The sequence below is a fragment of the Podarcis muralis genome, chromosome 10, assembly GCF_964188315.1.
Source record: "Podarcis muralis chromosome 10, rPodMur119.hap1.1, whole genome shotgun sequence".
Lineage (NCBI taxonomy): Eukaryota > Metazoa > Chordata > Lepidosauria > Squamata > Lacertidae > Podarcis > Podarcis muralis.
In genome coordinates, this window is record NC_135664.1 from 30,381,061 (window position 1) to 30,402,632 (window position 21,572).

General features: G+C 40.8%; 1 protein-coding gene across 9 annotated transcripts in view; it reads left to right on the forward strand.

Annotated features, from left to right (window-relative positions):
- Nucleotides 1-1,183: 1,183 nt before the first annotated feature.
- Nucleotides 1,184-21,572, forward strand: part of USP15 (ubiquitin specific peptidase 15) — a 50,722-nt gene continuing 30,333 nt past the window's right edge. For 2 of the 9 annotated variants that reach the window (XR_013394344.1, XM_077934680.1), the window contains exons 1-6: nucleotides 1,209-1,528; nucleotides 9,931-10,058; nucleotides 10,609-10,739; nucleotides 16,326-16,452; nucleotides 16,981-17,126; nucleotides 20,493-20,554. Coding sequence is in view for 7 of the 9 variants with exons in the window: in XM_077934680.1 (XP_077790806.1) it covers nucleotides 1,242-1,528; nucleotides 9,931-10,058; nucleotides 10,609-10,739; nucleotides 16,326-16,452; nucleotides 16,981-17,126; nucleotides 20,493-20,554 (881 nt within the window). In the remaining 2 variants the exon portion in view is untranslated. Of the gene's footprint in view, nucleotides 1,529-9,930; nucleotides 10,059-10,608; nucleotides 10,740-15,791; nucleotides 15,873-16,325; nucleotides 16,453-16,980; nucleotides 17,127-20,492; nucleotides 20,555-21,572 lie in introns of those variants that run through there. The other 7 variants (XR_013394343.1, XM_077934678.1, XM_077934679.1 and 4 more) reach the window with 7 other exon arrangements.

The window sequence follows — 21,572 nt, forward strand, 5'->3', positions numbered from 1 at the left end:
TCCTTCTCTGCTGTTGGTGCCATCTCAGAAGGTGTTATTAAATACTTATGGGTTTTTGATTTTCCTGTTGTTGTTGTTGTTTTTAAAAACCAAGCTATTATGAAATTATTTTGAACACTATTTTATATAGAAGTACTGTGGGTCGAGTTTTATGCATTTACACTTTTGCGAACCACTTTTGAGTAGAGGGTATACAAATAAAAGTGATTGGTGTTTCAAGCCACACTTATCTGGGAGCAAGCCCCAATGAAAACAATATGAATTGCTTATCTGTAGGGTTGTACTGAAATCCAACTGCCCTTTTCCCTAGAAGCCCTGAATATGTATGTGTGCCTGTATATAAGCTTGAAAACAGCAGGTATACATGAAAATAAAATAAATGCCTACTATTAAGTGTCGTTAAAGGACAGAGGAATGGGTAACTTCTCACATAGTAATGGGCAATGGCACTCAGTTATATTTTTCATGTTAGAGATTTTATTGGAGGCTTCCAGAAACTAACAGCTTAAAGCAAACACCTTGCAAATGGGTTCAATTAAAGCCATTTAAAGTCATTACTCATCCCATTTGACGTCAAGTTAGTCGATATGAACTTCCCTAACCACCTCTAATTTAATTTACTTACCACCACCACTACCACTCCCAACCCCACCACGGCTACGTTTTATTAAGATTCACATGCCGCGCAGATATCACCATATGAAGCCACCTTAAGTTATCATTATTATCCGCTTAAAATTAAGAATGAACAGCACCCGATTCTGCAGGCAACACTCAGATTCCTGCATTCCAACGGGGTTGGACTAGATGACCCTTGGGGGGTCCCTTCCCATTCTACAATCCTGTGATTCTACGGCAAGATATGCCTCCTGCTGCTGGCGGGGGCTGCAGGAATACCCCGCATATTACGCTGATCCCACCGCAGCGGCCTCGGCAGCATCACATCCATCAGCCGTTTTAGGCCAGCCTTTTTTCCCGACCCCTCGCCCGACACATTCCTCCAGACTACAACTCCCATCAGCCCGGGCGCTTGGGGCTGATGGGAGTTGTAGTCCGAGCCGCCCGATTGGCGAAGACTCTTCCCCCCCCATCCCGCACAGCCCTGTTCCGCTGCCGCAGGCCTCCCGCCCGCCCGGTGGCGCTCGCGTCCCAGAGGCGCTGTCCTTTCCCTCTCCGCAACCTTCCACCGCTCTTTCCCTGCGTCCTTTTCTCTCCTCTCTCCCCCCGCGCTGCTTCTGCCGATGGGGTTGCCGAAGTGGGAGGGGGTCGTGGAGGGCGTTTCCCCGGTCGCCGCGCGGCGTCACTCCCAGCATGCAGCGCGGCCCGCTCCTGCCGCCGCCGCCGCTGCCTCCGCCGCCGCCGCTCCTGTCACCGCCGCCGCCGCCGCCTCTCCCGCCGCCGTCACTTTCGCAGCTGCTGCCGCCGCGGGGCTGGGAGACATGGCGGAGGGAGGCGCGGCGGACCTGGAGACCCAGCGCTCGGACATCGCGGCGCTGCTCAAGACGGCGCTCCGCAAGGGCGACACCTGGTGAGGGGCAGGGAAGGGATGGGGGAGGGGGAGGCCGGGGAGGGGGAGAGGCTGGTGAGGGGCCCTTCTGAGTGACAGGTGCGGGCGGGTCCTGCCTGCCTCGCCCCACCTGTTTTCCTCCGCCGCTTGGGGGGGGGGAGGCGGCAGCAGCCCGCCGCCCTTCCTCTCCGCGCCCCCCACCATCACCACCCCCAAAATGCGCTGGGAGCGGCATCCCCATCGAGGAAGGGGCTCACCTTGCCTCGCAGGTGGCGCCAAGGCGGGGCCAGGCGCTCACAGCCGTCCACCCGCCCCCCGCCCCTCCGCGCATCTTTCCCATGACAGGTTCTGGAGAGGCAAGGTTTGTGCCAAGGTGCTGCTTCCCTCTCTCACCTGCGAGAGGAAGAGGCGAGCCGGTCCAGCCGGCTTTCAATTGCAGGCACTTCTTCTCCCAGGTGTTTTCTCCTATTGTTTCAATCGGCCGGAAAACTACCACACACAAAAAAACCACACACACACACCCTATTTTTTCTGTGTATTGAAGGCAGCCAGTGATCGAGTGTGAATGTTTCCTGGGTTAAGGTTTCTCATCCACAGCATAGGCTTTCCCCCAGAAAGCTTACATATTGCAAGGCCTTGTCTTTTCTGGCTGACTGTTGCTTGTCACTTCTGGATTTCCTTTAGGGTTTCACCTCGCCTGGTTTCTCCCACAACACTCCTTTCTTTTCCTCTCCACCCTCCCTGTAGATTGTATTTATCTGCAAACCGTGTCATTGTTTTATGTTTTTTCCTCTGGTGCAGTACTAGCTGAAATACCTGGGAAATGGATCTTGCCACCTCCTGGCTTAATTGTGCTGAATCTTGAAGAACATTTGGTATTTGTGGAGTAAGATGTGACTAAACAGATCAATTATGCACACATGTTCCCCCCGCCCCTCTATTAAAAGAGAAGTTAATCCTGGGCCATGGGGAAATTCTTGGATTTTAGAGATTGAGGATAACTTTGTGCATCCAGCAGCCACTATGTTATCTTGGAGCATGCAGAACTGCCAGTGGGATTGTGGCCTGGATATGTGAAGATTTCATAAATGGGCTGTTGTGACTACATGTGTCATGGCAGTAACATGTATCATGCAGTGACAGTTCATACAAACAGCTGCACCTTGTGAATCCTATTTAGGCAACAAGCACAAGGGTGACTGCATGGAGGCCGCCAGGTGTGTCAGCCAGCCCGATTTTTCATAAGTTATACAACTTATGAAAGTGCAGTCTTAGTGTTAAAGTGCAGTCCGATACATGTTTACTCAGAAATAAGTACCACGGTCTTAAATGGGGCTTAGAGAGCAATCCTAACTGCTAGTCAGAAATGCCAGGGCTGAATGGTGCAGTGGAGCTTCTCTTGCTTGCCAAAGCGCAAGGGGGGTGTATGTATGTAAGCGAAAATGTTGATTTTACTGTGCCAGCTCCTTGCTATTACAGCAAACAGGCGTATGATCAGTAACTGGAATCCAGTGGGCCTTTGTCCAGCCCACCTCTGCCACTACTCCCTTGCTCCTGTTATTTCAGAGAGTACAGCAGCAACTTCCATGGTTATGGAACCGCGTGGAGTGACACCACTATCACATCATAACCCCTTCCAGTGATTGGGGTTAGGGTTGCTTTATTACTCCCTACCGATAGGTTTTAGGATTGCAGGGTTAATTATACCAATTCATTGGGTTTGTTCAACTATAATTTATGTTACCATAGAAGAAGCAAGTGGGCTTGAGTCTTGTCAAATGCAGGTGTGTAGCAGTTACAACACTTAACCTGTTTCTCATTTGTTTTCTATGTCTGTCATTGCACCCTGAAGTCTGAAGTTTCCTGCATGTTAAGGCCCAGTTCAAATGTACTGTTGCTGCTGGGAACTGGCAACAAGCTTGAGCATTCCCCCTGTTCCCTCTTCCTCTTTATTCACTCTGCTTTAGAGGAGACTTCCTGGCTTGCCAAATCAGTTTCCCATTATGTCTGAGCTGGAAATTGTTCTTTAAGTCGTGCCTACACACAGCACAGGTTTATTTGTGATTTGCAAGCCAGGGTTATAGGCAGCGTTAAACTATGGTTTCCAAATCACAGTAATCTGATTTAATAAACCAGAAAGTATCTTCCCAAGCTGGGGAAGCATAGTTAGTTGGAGTGGAAGCATGATATCTGAACTTGACTTGAATTACATTATCTCGTCTCAGCCACAAGCTGCTACTCTCTCAGTAATCATCCTGCAAAATCACAACTGTGCTGGCTTACCTTAAAGAGCTGATGTGGGAATTGCTGACAGAGTATATGTAAAGCATTTTCAGGTCGCTTAATAAATTTTACAGTACAATAAGTGTGTCCATTGTCACATCTGCCTCCCCTTTTTTCCCTCAAGAGCTCAGTGCACCATACGCAGACACCCCATTTTATCCTCTCAGCAACCCTGAAAGATAGTGTAGAATGTAGACTGAGTGATAACAAGAGGTTCAAGGCCACCAGAGAATTTTATGGCTGAGAGAAGGGATTAAACTTGCTGCACTACACTAGTTCTCGTCTGCCTTTCATTGTTTTAACACAAATTTGTGCATGCTTACTCAGAAATATGTTCCACTCTTTTCATTTGGGCTTTTTTTCTAGGTGTGTATATAGTGTATATAAGTATGACGGCATGAAATTAAGACAGGTAGTAACTAGGCATAGGTAGACGATCATGCTATAGGAAGTGAGACTCACCTTTCTTCTATCCTGCTGCACAGGCAATCCTTTGATACCCACTCCCTGAAGAAGAATGGTGGGTGATATGAGTATTTGTACCAACTTCTTTTTGCCACTCCATACAACTGAACCTGATGGCCTGGCACCATTTTGAAAGACTCACTCTCTGCTTCATTGTATTGCTGATGGCTTACTAAAAGCTTCTATGGTGGGGTACACTAGTTGTCTTCTTCATAATGAATTGATGGCTGCCACAAGCAACCTAACAACTGGTTAGAATTCTGGTCCCATTGAACTCAGTGGGATTTACTTCAGAATAAACATGCTTAAAGTTGTACTACTAGATAAAATCTCACACTAAATTATTGTGATATATACTGGAGTATTATGAGAAGGTATAGTCTTAAACTCAGAGAGTTGATGATGAAAGTTGTAAGCAAGTGTAGTAATGAGTAATGTTTGTGTTGTTTTAAGATGAATTGAACTTCAGAGGTTTGCTGTAATTTGAGAAGCTATACACATGGTTTCCCCTATTCTAAGCATGAATATTTCAACATCTGATTCTGTTTTTCAAACATTTGTATGACAACATACTTAGTCACAGAGAAGAACTATAGTTCAGAGATAGTGCACATGCTTTGCATGCAGCAGTTCCCAGGTCTAGTCCCAAGCATCTCCAGGGGAAAGTCACCTGTCCGAAACTATGGACAGCTCCTGCATAGGCAAGGAGATTGCCAACCTTTTTGGTCCCATGAACATATTTGGAATTTTGAGAGTGCTCAGTGAGCAACAGTGCTCACCACTATCTCCCTCCCATTCTCTCAGATTGCCCCTTTTTTGTCCAGCTGCTCAGGTGTTGATCTGTATGTGCTTTTTAAGGCTAGGATGAGCAGCTCAGGTGCTGAGCTGAGACTTGAAAAGTACATAGAGCTGAAAGCAGTTTTAGAAACTGAGATATGAAAGCTAGGAGCTAAATGGCACCTTAAACCCAGGTTATGGGTGCAACAATGGAATGTCTAGGCGTCCTTTTTTTTATAACGAATACGAATGAACTGCAGCTAAAATATTATGTTCATTTTTCACATGGTCTAGTCCTTCCCCTGCCCACCCCCTAATATTCTTGAGAGGGTCTCTTCTCCAGTCTTCAGAGAGTAGCTGGAAGTGGGGAGGCAGGAAAAGGTCCTCCTTTCCTTCTACTCTGCAGTTTTAATCTGAAATCATAGGCGCAGTACTGCACCCAGAGCTCAGAAGCTGTTCGCGCTAGTGAAAAGTGCACCTATAACAATGGTAGTTTTGAACACTGGCTAAAAGAAGTGGTAAAGTGTGTTGATTTCTGACTTTCTCCTTTGGTACTATGCACTTTTCAAGTGGGAGGGGAGATAATCACCATTTCTACCTCATAACCAAAGCAGCTGTGAGAAATGCAGGGGGGGAGGGAGTTCAGAGGCTTTGTGGGCAGCAGGGTAGCACTCTACACCTTCAAGGTTACCCCATTGATGGCCCCAGGTATAGACATTTATGAGCTCCATGGACCACTGGTCTTATTCAGTATAAGGCACCTTCCTATGTACTAAAGATATTTTCTCAAGTATTTTTGAAAACTCTAAACTTGCCACATTACATCTGATAGATGATAGATAGATAGGAGACTGCAACGAGCTTCATAACAATGGACCTAGTTAACAGTAACATGCTTCGGTTAATTTAAGAATCCTGCAAGTACCTTTATGTTGTTTCATCATCGTGGCAGGGTTATATTTACAAAGAGCTTAATTGTAGTGATGGGGCTTGTTCACCCAATATGCCATAACTGTAATGTTTGGGAAATGCCCATTGACAGGAGCATGAGCTCTATTCATGTATTGGCTTGCTGCGATTAATTATATATGCATGCATGTTTGTGCATATGGAGGGTTTGAGAGTGAGTGTGCCATGCTTAGTATGGTTAAGGAAGAGTAAAGGAGAAAGACAAAGTGGATCTGATTCTACTGGCTGTTCCTGCTCCTTGTTTGCGTTGTGGTGTCTTGGATTACAAACCTAGTTAGAATGTGGAGAGTGTCCTGCTTCCCCCCCCCCCACTCCTGCCCTGGCTGCTACGGAGCCAAGGTGCAGTAGGCCCAGTTATCTAGACTGAGCTCCCGCCTTCCAGTTATGAACTGTGGCAGTGAACATGTAATGAAAGTCCTGCCTGCCTTTTGAAACATTAGCATTCAAGTTCAGGAATGTGGAGGGAGAGAGATAGTTTTTTGAACTTGTAAGTAGCCTCCCAGTAGTTGGACACTAGTTTAAAAAAGGTAAAGGACCCCTGACAGTTAAGTCCAGTCGCGAACGACTCTGGGGTTGCGGTGCTCATCTCGCTTTACTGGCCAAGGGAGCAGACACACAGCATGACTAAGTCGCTTCTGGCGAAACCAGAGCAGCGCACGGAAACGCCGTTTACCTTCCCGCCGGAGCGGTACCTATTTATCTACTTGCACTTTGACATGCTTTCAAACTGCTAGGTTGGCAGGAGCTGGGACCAAGCAACAGGAGTTCACCCCATCATGGGGATTGGAAATGCCAACCTTCCGATCAGCAAGCCCTAGACTCTGTGGTTTAGACCACAGCGCCACCTGCGTCCCTGAACACTAGTTTAGTGTGTAATAATTATGTTTGCTTCTGATCCAGATGTGTTTACTACTAGCCAATCACACCTCTAGGCACAATCTTCAAGGCTGTGCATAAGTAGACTCCTACATCATGTTTGATGTTCACACAGTGTTTCCTAGAATAGCAGAAGATTGTGGCAGTCGCTTTTCTCTGTCTAGAAACATTTTTTTATGTGGATGGGACTATGCACCAAACATCAAGGGCAGAAGACAAGAAAACCAGAAGAATTTTTGCAAAAATTACTTAGATATGATTTATAATGGGAAGAAGATAAAAATCCATTCATTTCGTATTTTTAGTTCAAACTGCATGCTACAGATATTAACACATAGAGTATTTATGCAGGATACAATCTTCATATCTATTGCTGTGTGTCATAGCAGCTGGGCTATAGCTCTGTGGCATTCATGGTCCATAGCTCAGTCCCTGGCAACTTCAGCCGAAGAATCCTAATAGGGCTGGACAACAGCTGCCAGTCATTGTACAGAATACTGAGCCAGGGTGGACCATTGATTTCTTATGTTATAGTCCTTAAGTGGTTCGTTCTTGGAGCCCATTTCACAAAGCACAAAATTAATCCCTAATTTTTAAAACAAAGGACAAAAGGTAGATTCACTTCAGCGGTGTTTTTTTGTGTGTGTGCTTAGAGTGATAACACTGGTCAACGTGTAAAGAATCCTCAGCCAAATATGTACTCAGAAATTAATTCCAGTAGTTCAGGGATGTAGTTAGCTGTTACCAAGATTTTTACCCTGCCATTTCACATGATAAAGAACCCAGGTGATTGAGTGTGACTTTCATGTGTTTGGTTTTATTTTTCCTGTTAGCTAGTTGAAAGGCATTTAATAGCTTCTTAAAACTTACTTAGCTCTTACTGGATTTTCTTTTATTTAATTTACCCAAGATGCTCGCTGTAATTGCATTTTCAGTGTCATAAGTAGGTCTTGTCCTCTGCATGTTTTTTTAAGGTTCTCCCGAAATTTGAAGAGTGTATAAAAACAAGGGGATCTATACTTAATAGAACACCATTAGAACGTATTGTTGCTTGATTAGAAAGATGCATGCAGAAGTTTAATCCTGGACATTTGCATTTAAATAGTCAGGCCACAGGTGATAGGGGAAACCCATGCCAGTGACCTTGCAAAGCCATTGCCAGTCAGAATTGATGGTATTGGGCGTTAGATGGACTACTGGTCTGACTCCACCTAAGGCAGCTTAATGGTTATTATCTACCCCATGACCATGAGATGGGGTATGCTGTAAATGTAAACATATTGACAGAGAGAATATGCTGGTCAGTTTCTCTGCTTTTTTGTCTACGAACCCAGCTGTAATAGTTAAAAATTTCAAACAGTTGCCGCTTCTGTCTTCACTGAAAGGCTTATGAAAGCCATAGAGAATGCACATTCACAACGGCAAAAAGTACAGAAGTGATTTCAGTATCCTTACAATGAATTTGGGGTATAGTCAGCTGATATTAAAGTAATGTGTACTTTCTGAATCATGTTCAAGCACAGATGTGAAGTTGAGGAATAAATGGTCTATGCTTTCTTTTTCCTTATCACACAAATTTGGTTGTTGATTGTTGCTATCAATATGTACTGGAACACACAGCAGTTAGAATCCACTCCTGTGCTAGAATAATATCCCAGCCATTACAAGTTTGATTAACAGCTCCCCCCCCCCCCTTCATAAAGCAGTTTTTCCCAAGGACATTAATATACATTTGAGAAGAATGCTTCAACAAAGGAATAAGCACTACTTAATGCCACTTTTTGATCAGGCTGGTTTAATTATTTTTAAAAATAAGCATCTAAAATGTAAACAGAGTTTCACAGAGCAAAATGAACTGAACCATGTTGTGTTTCAAAACAGTCTGAAGTGAAGGAGTGTAGTCAATAGGTTTTTATAACGGGTTAAATTGTTTACTTAGCATCTTGAAGTCTAGGATGAAAATGTTTCTTTGACTATTTCAAGCAAAGCTTTGGCTGTATCTGAATCATTTATGCTCACATGTTTGTGATCTGATGAGATTAAGTATTTGTTACACTTCATGAAAATGGGTAGAGTCTCTCTTCCATCCGTAGGAATGTTGAGTATACAATGTATTCTATAAAAGCTGGCACTCTTTATAAAATACAATTTACAGTGCAATCCTATGCATATTTGCATGCAGTCTACAGTCCTTTTCTTACTACAATTTTCTGGTCTTCACTTTGATTGCATAGTTCTGTTCTCTTGGGAATTATTGGTCTGATGGTTGTCCACAGTGGGTGCTCATAAACTACAATTAAAAATATGATGTTGATTACTTAGAGGAGGTATTATGCCAGGCTTCCTCAACCTCGGCCCTCCAGATGTTTTTTGGCCTACAACTCCCATGATCCCTAGCTAGCAGGACCAGTGGTCAGGGATGATGGGAATTGTAGTCTCAAAACATCTGAAGGGCCAAGGTTAAGGAAGCCTGTATTATGCAATATTGTTCATCTGTGCTTTCTGATATGATGTAGAGGGTGTTTAAAACAAGATTGCTAAGCAGGCATCTGTTATTAACACTGTTAAGAACAAGCCCCAGTTATCTGCTATAGACAGGCATATTTTAAAAGTTAGGGATGAAAGTGGAAAATCATTTCTTCTGATTTGATTTCATGTTTATTTTAATATTCTGGCATTTACTGATAATAAATTTAATTATGGTAAGGAACATGAATGTGAATATCTCTTTCTGAAGTTTTTTTTAAAAATAAGACTCATCAGATTACTTGTTGGAAAGAAACTCAATTAATAGTCTCTTAAGATGTATGTCTCAGTAAATTTGTGTAAATGCAGTTTCTGAATGGTTGGTTGCATTCTTTCTTGTAATAATACATATTTAGTCAAAGCAGTCTTAATCTTCATGCTGGAAGCAGCTCTGCAGGTGTGTTGTGTCTGTATTTTGGACAATTCTCCAAAGTACAACTCAAAATATAAATACAATAAAAAGCCAGTCAATTGCGTCATTGGTTAAGACTTTGATCTTTCATATGTATATTTTCCTCCTTTTTAAGGTATTTAGTGGATAGCCGCTGGTTCAAACAGTGGAAAAAGTATGTTGGATTTGACAGCTGGGACAAATATCAGATGGGAGATCAGAATGTTTATCCTGGTCCTATTGACAATTCTGGACTTCTCAAAGGTAATTACTGTTGAGTATTAAAAAAGAAAGCAGGAACCTGATGTGTCTATGAATTATAAATATTGCATATTATTGCAGTTATCTCACCCTGTCATTCTTAGGTTCCAGAATATCTGGGAATTTCTTCTTACAAATTAACATTTTCAAATACAGTAGTTCAGATTGGATGATATCCAACAATATTTGTCCACTAGTGGAATCAATATTGTTTGTGACACAGATTTTCCCTTCTCCCCACAACCCCTCATGTGCTCCCCAAATCTGCTAGGGAAGAGCATGGAAGAGTAGAAGAGGGAAAACTATATTGCCTGAGGGGATTTCTCTTGTTTGATATTGACAATCACCCTTTATTCCATCAGGGAATATGTTGTTAGTTTATAAATACATTTCAGTTGTCTCAAACTTGATCACTTGTGATCTTCAATTCCTTTGTATTAGTGTGTTAAATACTTTCGTTACCCAAGAAAATCTTTTAATAAGAACAATTTAGAAACAGCAACTGTGACATCTAAATATTGTCATCCCTAAATATGTAAACATTTCCTCATAGATGGGGACTGTCAGTCTCTCAAGGAACATCTCATTGATGAGCTGGACTACATTCTTTTACCAACTGAAGGCTGGAACAAGCTGGTTAGCTGGTATACTCTTATGGATGGCCAGGAACCAATTGCACGCAAGGTACTTCTTACATTGACTACTGAAATATCTATACTTGCACTTGAAATGCTCTGTTTACAGTGCTACCAGTTAGATGTGTAGGAGTAATTTGAATATGTCCATATCACGTCATGGTTTTTGCAAGTTAACTAGTATTAAGTCCTGGCGTTAATCAGTATTAATGGCTTCATTTTTTACTCAGTGTTAATGATACATTCATTTTTTTTAAGCATGAGAACAAAACATTCATGAGACAACTCTATCATCTTATTTATTATTTCACCATCCTAGTACAGCCCTAGTTACAGTGGTGCCTCGCAAGACGAAAAGAATCCGTTCCGCGATTCTCTTCGTCTAGCAGTTTTTTCGTCTTGTGAAGCAACCCTATTAGCGGCTAAGCGGATTAGCGCTATTAGCGGCTTAGCGGCTATTAAAGGATTAGCGGCTAAGCTGCTAAAAGGCTATTAGTGGCTTAGCGGCTTAGAAAAGGGGGGGAGCGGGGGGGGACGCAAGACTAGCAAGACGTTTCGTCTTGCGAAGCAAGCCCATAGGGAAAATCGTCTTGCGAAGCAACTCAGAAACGGAAAACCCTTTCGTCTAGCGGGTTTTCCATCTTGCGAGGCATTCGTCTTGCGGGGCACCACTGTACTTCTGGCCTGGTTAATGATAAAAAAATTCTGTTAACTTCTCCTGACAGTTCTGTGAGTAGGGCAGAAATTTGTCCTTGCTTTGGCATAGCAAGGCAAGTTCTAACCCAAACCATGTAGATAAGCATTAAATTAGGTAAATATTGTTTCAGTTTTATAGTGATAACTGTTTCAACTGCAGCACTGTTAACTGCATGAATTGCTTAATTTTGCGTTCTGCTTAAGTCTGTTCTAATCATATACCTTGACTTTGTACTTAGATTTCGGACACACAACTGTATGAAGCATTTTGTGCTAATAGCAAAAATACATTGTGTACTGAAATATTTACAGGTGATGCATTTTTAAAAATGAGAATTATTAGACTCTGCTGGAACTTGGACATACCATTCACTTTCCTGTATCGTTCCACTTTCTTCCTTGTCATGTGCACTCTCTTATGATACATTCAGTAGAAGACTCCCTTTCTAGGCACTGTTCCTTGCAACAGCTCTCCTATGTCTGTTTGTGTCTGTATCAGTTTACAGAATAATACTCACTTTTTCTACACAGAATGCCCATTGCCCATTGCTTATGTAATATGTACTTTGGAAAAAAGGAGAGTAGGTAATATGTTATTATTAGTTATTCATCGGTTTCATGTATGAATCACTTCCTATGAGGTTATCAAAGCAATTTGCAGTACAATTAAAAGCAGTGGAAACAATTGCTGATATAAGAAAATATAAAAAGCATCAAAAGTGCATGTAAAACAACAGTTGCATAAATGAAATCAATTTCACATCCAGTACAATTACAAGATAGGATAATGCTCTCTATTTGGAAGAGTACTGAAAGAGGAAAGTCTTAAAAAAACCAAAAAAACTAAAAGAATAGAGATGGCACTTGTCATCTATATACAGTCAAACATCAGTTGTCGAACGTAATCCGTTCTGAAAGACCGATTAACTTCTGAAACGTTTGACAACCAAGGCATGGCTTCCAGTTGACTGACAGCTAGGTTTTTGCACAGTGGAAGCCATGTTGGACATTCGGGTTCCGAAAAATGTTTAAAAACCGGAGCACTTACTTCCAGGTTTTCAGCATTTGAGAGCTGAAACATTCGAAAATGGAGCCATTCGAGAACCGAGGTTTGACACAGGGGTCAGCAAACTTTTTCAGCGGAGTGCCGGTCTACTGTCCCTCAGACCTTGTGGGGGGCCAGACTATATTTTGGGAGGGGGGAAATGAATTCCTATGCCCCACAAATAACCCAGAGATGCATTTTAAATAAAAGCACACATTCTACTTATGTAAAAACACGCTGATTCCCGGACCGTCCGCAGGCCGGATTGAGAAGGTGATTGGGCCGCACCCGGACTTTAGTTTGCCTACCTATTGAAGTGTGAGGCATGGGGAACTTGGCATTGACATCTTGGCAGGACCATCCAATATATTCCGTCACACAGTTCTGAGCTCCTCTTTCCTTCTCAATAAGTGTCAAGTGACCTGCTGCTTTGAGATGCTGCAAGAGCAACACTCATGCCCCACCCGTGCCGCCTCACCAACCACTACTGTACTTAAAGCCAGTGTTTTATTTTTGTAGTCAACTATTGAGGCTCAGCATTAATCCTATGAAATAGTCTGGTTAATCCAGGTATCACATTCCTAGACCTCTTCAGTTTTCTATGGAGGATATAGGCAGTGCTTCCGCCCCTCGCCCCCGAAAAATAGGTGCCGGTACTCACCATGAAGTTGTTACAGTAAGTGCCACACTTTTTAACAACAACAGAAAGAGGTGCTGGTATTGCAAACCCTTGAGTATCCCCTGAAAAAAAGCACTGGGTATAGGTACCGTTCAGGTATCATGTTAAATCATAGTTTGAGTTTCCAGACAGCAGTTCAGGGTGGCTTGTCTGTTTGTTTCCTGTCCTCTTAGCAATCAGCTTCACACATTTCTCCGTAGTTCAGTAGCACTGCAAGGAGGGTAATGGCTGTAACTATGGCTTGTCCATTTTGATACCATGTCCAATTATAGCACAAACCACAGTGTGCAAAACCACTTTAACCATTTTCTGATTTGCTGGCTAACAACTGAAACTGGTATTTATCATAGGTAACACATGTACTCCAGTTTCAGTAGTGGATAAAGATACAATAGCTTCATTGATTTATATTTTGGGAGGAGTTGAAGAAATGAAAATTGTTGCCATTTGCCTTTGTCTGCAGATCTTCTTAGCTTACAAAGCTGATAGGCAGGACATGTTATTATTATTAATTGTATTTTACAGAAAGACTTACTTGCATGTTGCTGTCTGAGAAAATTAACTTTCTTTGTCCAGTTAAGATCTTTTGTAGTGTTCGCTCCTCCTGTGAAGAAACCATATATTGTATCCATTTATTGGATATTTGGGATTTATTGTGGGTAAAATTTGAGAATGTGTGGCTTCACTGTGGCTGAAATAATAACCTAAAATATTATATCTACATTTTTGTTTTCAAGAAAGATTATCTGTGTTGATGTCTAAGCCTTCTGTTTTAACATCCCGTTTTAAGGTTACTGGAAAACCTGTGTATTGCAGTTTTCATTACTCCAGTATCTTAATAAGTAGTGAAAGGAAGAGGACCCCAATTTCATATTCATATTTCTAAGCCCCATAGATATCAGGTTGTTCTGGCAGAGTATAGATGGATAGTTTTGTTGAGATAAAACATTGTTCCAAAGGAACCTTGGTGGCTGTGTAGTTGAGCCAAAAATCTGCTTACTTTTCATTGCTAAACTGCTTGCTTACAAAGGTGTTGAACCATTCTACCATAAGGTTCCATAAGGTACCATTCTACCATAAGGGACCAAATCAGAAAAATGCCAAGTGATATAAATTGGCTTATCCATAAGCAAAACCTCAGCTGATCTGGGGTTTTTTTTGTAAGTTGCTTGGCTGCATAGAGAGGTTTTGGTTGCAATGAAAACTAGAAATTAAGAGCATATGCTGGCCTGAATTGTTGGTACAATTTACAATATTGCTATTTTAACACACTCCATCATGAATCATCAGTTTAGGAATAGCATAGCAAAGGTAGATCCGGCTTGTATATAAAATGCCACCGACATCTGTTTACCTGATACCCTTCCTGGATGCTCCATCTCATTGCATGCCATCACAACCTCCCTCTCTTTGCTGCTATGCACATCTTTCTTTCCACTTCCAGAAACAGGCAGAGATCTGTGACAACCAGTAGCCATTAGCCTGTGTTTCCACAGTGTTGCATTTGCAGTAGTAGTTCGCTTTTATATGCAGCCCTTCATTATCTAAGCTGCATTCAGTTTAGATACAGACTTGCAGCCCAAACTATGCATGTTAACTCGGAAGTAGGTTCAGTGGGACTTCCCACTGGAATGTTAAGCATACATGGTATTGCAGCCGTAATCTGGAAGGATGGACCTTGTGTATCCTTCTTCATGTGCACAGAGTTGTTTTGATTCAGTTTCAATTTCAGTTTTAAAACAGTAGTGGAAGCAATCCTGTATGCAGCTTCTGAAATGCAACTCTGCGTAACACAGGGCTGCATTCTAGAGGTGTTCTGCTCTTTCTTCCAGACTTAGAACTATTAATTCTGCATTTAGAAGGAAGGACAAAGAGGCCCTGCTACATAACCCTTGGAACTCAACTAAGTTTTGAACTGGGAGCAGAGCATGGGACTTTCTTTGTCTTACATATAATGTGAAACTACAAGTTGAACAGAGGTACCAAACTTGAGCAGAGGTACCTTCCTGCTTCAGGACGTTGCCTCTGCTCAATTTCCTTGGAAGTCCTTAGCCCACCCTGACCACAGCCCACCCCATACAGCAGGGTCTCCTGACCCTAAGTGGAACATTTTTAAGGGGCTAAGGGTACTGCCTTATGGAGGAAATCAGCTTCTACCAGACCCAATAAACATGCTTAACTCTGCATACAACATAAAACAATTTTTGTAAGCTGCTCTGAGAACTTGTTGAATATGTTAAATCTTTAAAATTAAAAAATCAAAAATTTGAAATGTACTTTTAAAAAATGATAGCCCAAATTCTTAGCATGCTGAAATTTGATGCAAACATCGTTTTACAGCCTTCTTTGAAATAGTGGCATTCACATATCCCTGATTGTAACCTTAGCAACAAGAATAGCTGTGTTTTATAGTAACACAAGGTGGTATCACTCTTCTGTTGCACTTAAAGCTCAGCTGCAGCAGTACATACAAATAATTTGGCATAAGCAAGTTCTGTAGATTCAGTTTCCCCTAAATATCCAAATCAAGCTACAAAATACCTGGAAAATGTTTATTAATATACTAATACTTCCCTTTAGTGAGTGTTCATTAACTCTGTTGCTATAGCATATTACAGTACTTCTAGCAGTCATTTGGTACCTCCTTCTTCACCATATTTGTCTGATGTATCACATATCAGGCTGATGGCTATTTTCAGGACAGTCTACATGGCTGACTTATGCAGTTACAGCATAGAAGATCAGATAGAAGTATATACGAGGTGATTGTGAATATTCTGCTTACTTCAATTTGCAAGTTTTGTCATTCGTTAGTAATATATGGCAAGGAACAAATTAGAAAATCATTTTCCTAGATAAAAGTGAAAATTACCATATCACTTACTTAGAAAATCAGTTAACCAATGTCGTAACTCCTGCTGGTATTATATATATTTTATTCATTGTACCGTATTTTTTGGGGGAATATTGGTAATGTTATATAGAATTAGTAGGGGCTATCTTGTTAATTATAAACATGTTTTTAAACGTAAAACAGAAAAGATTATGATGTAGCTTCCATGCTTTTTAAAATCATAAAAATTCTCAAAGTGTTATAAAACATCAAACTCTAAAATAAGAACCGATTATTTGGAAGTGTTCTAAATTTTGTTTTATGCATTTAGGGATTCATATATTCTATTCAAATAACCATTCTTGATCTGTTTGTATTCCAGGTAGTTGAACAGGGTATGTTTGTCAAGCACTGCAAAGTAGAAGTATATTTGACCGAATTAAAATTGTGTGAAAACGGAAATATGAACAATGTAGTAACAAGAAGATTTAGTAAAGCTGACACAATCGGTATGCCCATACCTGTTTATAACATGAATTACTGCTTTTAAAACCTTATTTAAAATGTGTCTTTGGATCTTGTGAGGTTTTGTAGAACATGTTTTATGACACATTCACAGTATTAATAATCGTATTTGTGTGTAAAAAAAAAAAAAAGCTCCAGTACAAAGTTCTCCCTAATGCTATAATTTGAATAGAATAAGTGTAAATGTATATAATAAAGATTTTTACCTGACCATAGTCTGAGAAAACTGGCAAAGTTCAGATTCCTCAGCGTAAATGAATGTCAGGCCAAAGAAGCTTACTAATTTTTTAAAAATGCATGTGGTCAGTTCTTTTAAGACATTGAGTAGGATGAGTGGCTAAACCCAATTTATATCCTCAATTCATACAGCTGCATGTATCTGTATAATCTTGCCATTTGTTTTTTGTATGTGGTGTGTTGTAACATGGATATTTACAACTTGTGCAACCAAGTAATTATGATACCATGGGTTCTAAAAAAAACTCCCCCCCCCCCCATTTCTGTCAATATAGACACAATTGAAAAGGAGATAAGGAAAATCTTCAATATTCCAGATGAAAAAGAGACCAGGTTGTGGAACAAATACATGAGTAACACATTTGAACCTTTGAATAAACCAGACAGTACCATACAGGATGCTGGCTTGTACCAGGGGCAGGTAGGCTATATGTAGAAACCTGAAATTCTGGAGATTTTCTACTCTTCTGGCATACATTCGTGGTAAAATTGCTTATTGAGGACATCTTATTCTTAATGTTTGGTTAAAGTTTATTTCAGCTTTACACTTAATTAACCATGTCCGCTGAGGCTGGGAAAATGGTTATCGGCCTATATGAAGATTTGTGACTTGTGATTCTTGAACAGTGTCTTTCCATACTAGAGGGCAAAACCACTCTTAAATGTCATTTCAAAATCAGTTTTTTATATGAACAATAGTAAAAACCCAATTCCACTGCACATAAACTCCACCTTTAAATCCACATTTGCTTGACTGGGCAGTAGGACACCAAGTGTGTTCCATCGTCCAGTCGTTTGAAGGCAGGAAAAAGTAATCACTCCATGAGCATCTTTGAGTTGGCCCGTCCTTGGAGCTAATAGAACCACAGCTAATTGTCCCTTGCTATTGAATTAGTTCTTCCTTTATTCCTCCCCTATTGATCTATAACATACCAATTAATTATAAAATAATTAAATTGTAAATTATAGAATTTTGATCAGGCCATAAACCTTGGCCTGATCAACTTCTAAATTCTTTCCCTTTGAAATCGATTGGTCTGACCCTACACACTTTTTCCTGAGCCTACGCTTGCTGCCTGTTTAAAAACCTCCAGAGTTGCTGCTTGTTGCCTGTTTTAAGATCAGGTCTCAGTTTACTGGACTAATTAAGAAGCAGTGTGTCAGAAGGATAAGAGAAAAGAGCAGCTGAGGCCAGGAGGGTGGGCAGAGTATCTAAAGTGTGGGGCATGGCAAGCATGAAGGAGGACAGATATGGTGTGAAAACAGGCACCCACAATTTTTTTGGATTCTGTAGGAGCTGCAGCAGCACAGCACAACCTGATTGGCCCTGCTGCACTGGATATGAGATTAATAATAATAATAATAATAATAATAATACCCTGCCCATCTGGCTGGCTTTCCCCAGTCACTCTGAGCAGCTTACAGCACATAAAAAATAATAAAACATAGACATTAAAATTTTTCCTATACAGGGTTGCCATCAGATGTATTCTAAAAGTCAGATAGTTGTTTATTTCCTTGACATCTGAAGGGTGGGCTCCACTACCGAGAAGATACACTGTGTATCTGAAGAAGTGTGCATGCACACGAAAGCTCATACCTAGAACTAACTTAGTTGGTCTTTAAGGTGCTACTGGAAGGAATTTTTTTTGTTTCATCTATAGTGATGTTGGAGAAGTGCCATGCTCATTATATAGGATAGCAGCAGCGCTGTTTGGACTCTAGACGAGATGAGCAGCTGTCTGGAATGGATGAAAGGTTTGGGCCAGCCCACCAGTTCCTTCTTTCACTCCATTTTATCTTCGAGGGATTAGTTTTGGGGGGTTTTCAAGGGCACTCCATGGCCTATTCTAATACTATATTGCTTAAGGGTTTGTTGCTCCTCTGGCCTGTTGGTTACACAGCAAGCCACTGCTACCAAGCCACAAGTAAGCTTCCCTCATACTGCCACCTCTGATCAAGCAAGTGTTCTACATCAGTCTCGGCATAGAGATTCAATGATTTCTAGCTTGCACTTCAATACTGCTCATACTGCTGCCACCCTGGCTAAAATGTGGTTGTGCAGCAGGAAGAAAGTGTCACATTTACTCCTCTTGTGATGAGACAGTTGAAAGAGGCTGCCCAAAATACCATTATGCTTGATACCATTCAGTCTGTCAGGGCGAATGTCCAGCCAACCATGGTTTCTCCTAATGTGCCTTCCCCACAGCCTTCTCCAGATTCACATGCTGTGGCAAGAAGGCAAGTGGGACTCCAAAGAGGATGTTGTTAAGGTTAGGTAAAGGTAAAGGTACCCCTGCCCGTACGGGCCAGTCTTGACAGACTCTAGGGTTGTGCGCCCATCTCAAGAGGCCAGGGGCCAGCGCTGTCCAGAGACACTTCCGGGTCACCTGGCCAGCATGACAAGCTGCATCTGGCGAGCCTGTATAATTTTGGGTTGTAACCAGGCATAGCAAAATAAATATGTTAAAGTTTAAAATTAATAAAGCTTGGCTTCCATCTGCAGTGGCCACCTGCTATGTTTAATTACCAGAAATGCTCTGCCTAGGCCTATAGATATATAAAATATGTAGTCCTGGGCTCACTGGGACTGTAGGGGTTATAGCTATAGTAGATCCACTGAAATTAATGACCCTAAGTTAGTCAAGTCCATTAATTTCATTGGGTCTTCTCTGAGTATGACTAACATTGGACGCAACCCAGGATATATAAAACCTATAGGGTTTTCTCTAGGCTGCGGCATTGTATTTTGGATAACTACGTTTGGTTGGTGGTCCCTTGAACCATGTCATCAGCATACTGTAGTAATTAATGGTTTAAAATCTTTATCTTTTCATTCTAAATTGGTCATTATAATCTATCAATAACCCTAAAAAAGACTTTGTGTAATTCTTATTGGAAAGGTTTTTATATGCAGATTAAAAAGCAGATAGAATACAACCTATTCTGGTACCTGTCCAAAGAAAATATTTCACTGTTAGGCAGTGGTTTGCTATATATTAATGTAGTCTGAGGGTGGGGGGAATTCACACCATTTCCAAAGTTTCTCAGAAATTCTCACTCAATTCTGTTGAAGCCTGCAGATAGGACACATTTAGAAAGATCAGAGCTTTTTGTTTGATAGTATTGGTGTTTTGCATTTTTGAAACTTCATTATATCTGCTTATAATAAAGGAGTGTTGGGGAAAATGCAGTGGGGGGAGTGAGTAAATATCCACTTTGAAACATAGCACTGTCAGTTTTAAGGCATGAATCCATTTGCTGTTTCTGCAAGAGTAAGGAGTGATAACCAGCTGTGCCCTGTTCCCAGAAGAAGGGACTTCTGCTTTCATAACTGGGCTTCTACTTCCTCTCTGCAGCCCCCTGCACATCCCCAAAATTTGCTCTGGAGAGTTGGCAGAGATTTGAAGCCAAATGAGAGGAAGGAAAAGTTTGTGTGAGTGAAAGTTTGCTCACACAAAATTGACTTTCATCCATAGATATAAGTTTCATTAGCCCATTCAGTAGTACAGACATTCAGTTTTGGGATGCATATTTGCCACCTCTTCAAGGTGTGGGCAAGGTGTGTGTTGGTGTATGTCTATATGTGTGCACAAGGAGAAGGTTTTTTGTTCTGATTTTAAATGAGCGATAATCTCAGGAAAATCTTGAGATGCATACTGTTTCCGTAATGGATGTTATATCATTTCTAAGTGGATTAATGTCCAATTGATAGTCTTAAACTGTACTCTCATTTTCCTAAACTGTAATGAAGTTAGTTTTTCTCTTTAAATTTTATTCAATATAGGTATTAGTGATAGAACAAAAAAATGAAGATGGAACATGGCCAAGGGGTCCTTCAGCTCCAAAGTAAGTGATTAAAACAAATCAGTGCTTCCCACAACATGGCTTATTGGATTTGCTTCTATACCCCAAAACATTTTCAACATGGTTTTGGAAACAGTACATTCATGTTAGTAATATATGCCTTTCCTTGGAAGAACAAGAATTATATTCTACAGGTTTATGTGGCTGGTAACTGTTCAGATGTTATTAAAGAGCATGTATTTCTGTAGACCTGTGGCTAAGTCATTATTGCAATATTAGGAATCTGGGCTAAATATGAATAGTTTCTTTTATATGGGAAAGATGTCAAAACTACTAATCATTGCTTATGTTATTGTCCTTATGACCTTTTTTTAAATACTATGATTATTGATTGTCTTCCGTCTTCTGTCTTCTGTCTTCATTGTATTACAATAATAGGATTGAATAAGACCAATCCTGTGACTTATTGTATTTCTTGGTCACATTCTATGTCCATGGGCATACAAAGCAATGTACAGAAAAAGCCATAATATATTAAATTACGATATACAGAATATAGTTAAGGAGGGGGCTGGGGAAGGTCACTTTAGGAAGCATATTCCTAAATGGGTTATTATCAATTTTCCCCAAGGGTGCCTGGAACTGGCCACCATCACCACTTGACATTATTTATTTTTTAAAATGGTATGTTAGAAACAGGTCCATTTTGTACATCTGATAGGTCTAAATAAATATGTGGCTTTAAAAGCCCAGATTTCACTCCACAGTATGAATGGAAGGGCATTTCTTGAAGTTCAATATCTACTCGTATATTTTGAGTTTCGTTTCATTACTTACGTATTATTTAAATAGAATGTTAATGTTCTAAAATCTTTAGTCTTCTAAAATACATTGTTTAGAAAAGAGAAACAATAAGCCCTTTTGCTCCAAACAGTACATCTTAGTAGAGTACTAAAATATGCTTTTAAATATTTCATATAGCAGCTTCAAATAATTTTCATAAGGGTAAATGTAGCAAAAAGAACAAACACCCCGTTTCATAATGAAATACCGTATTTTT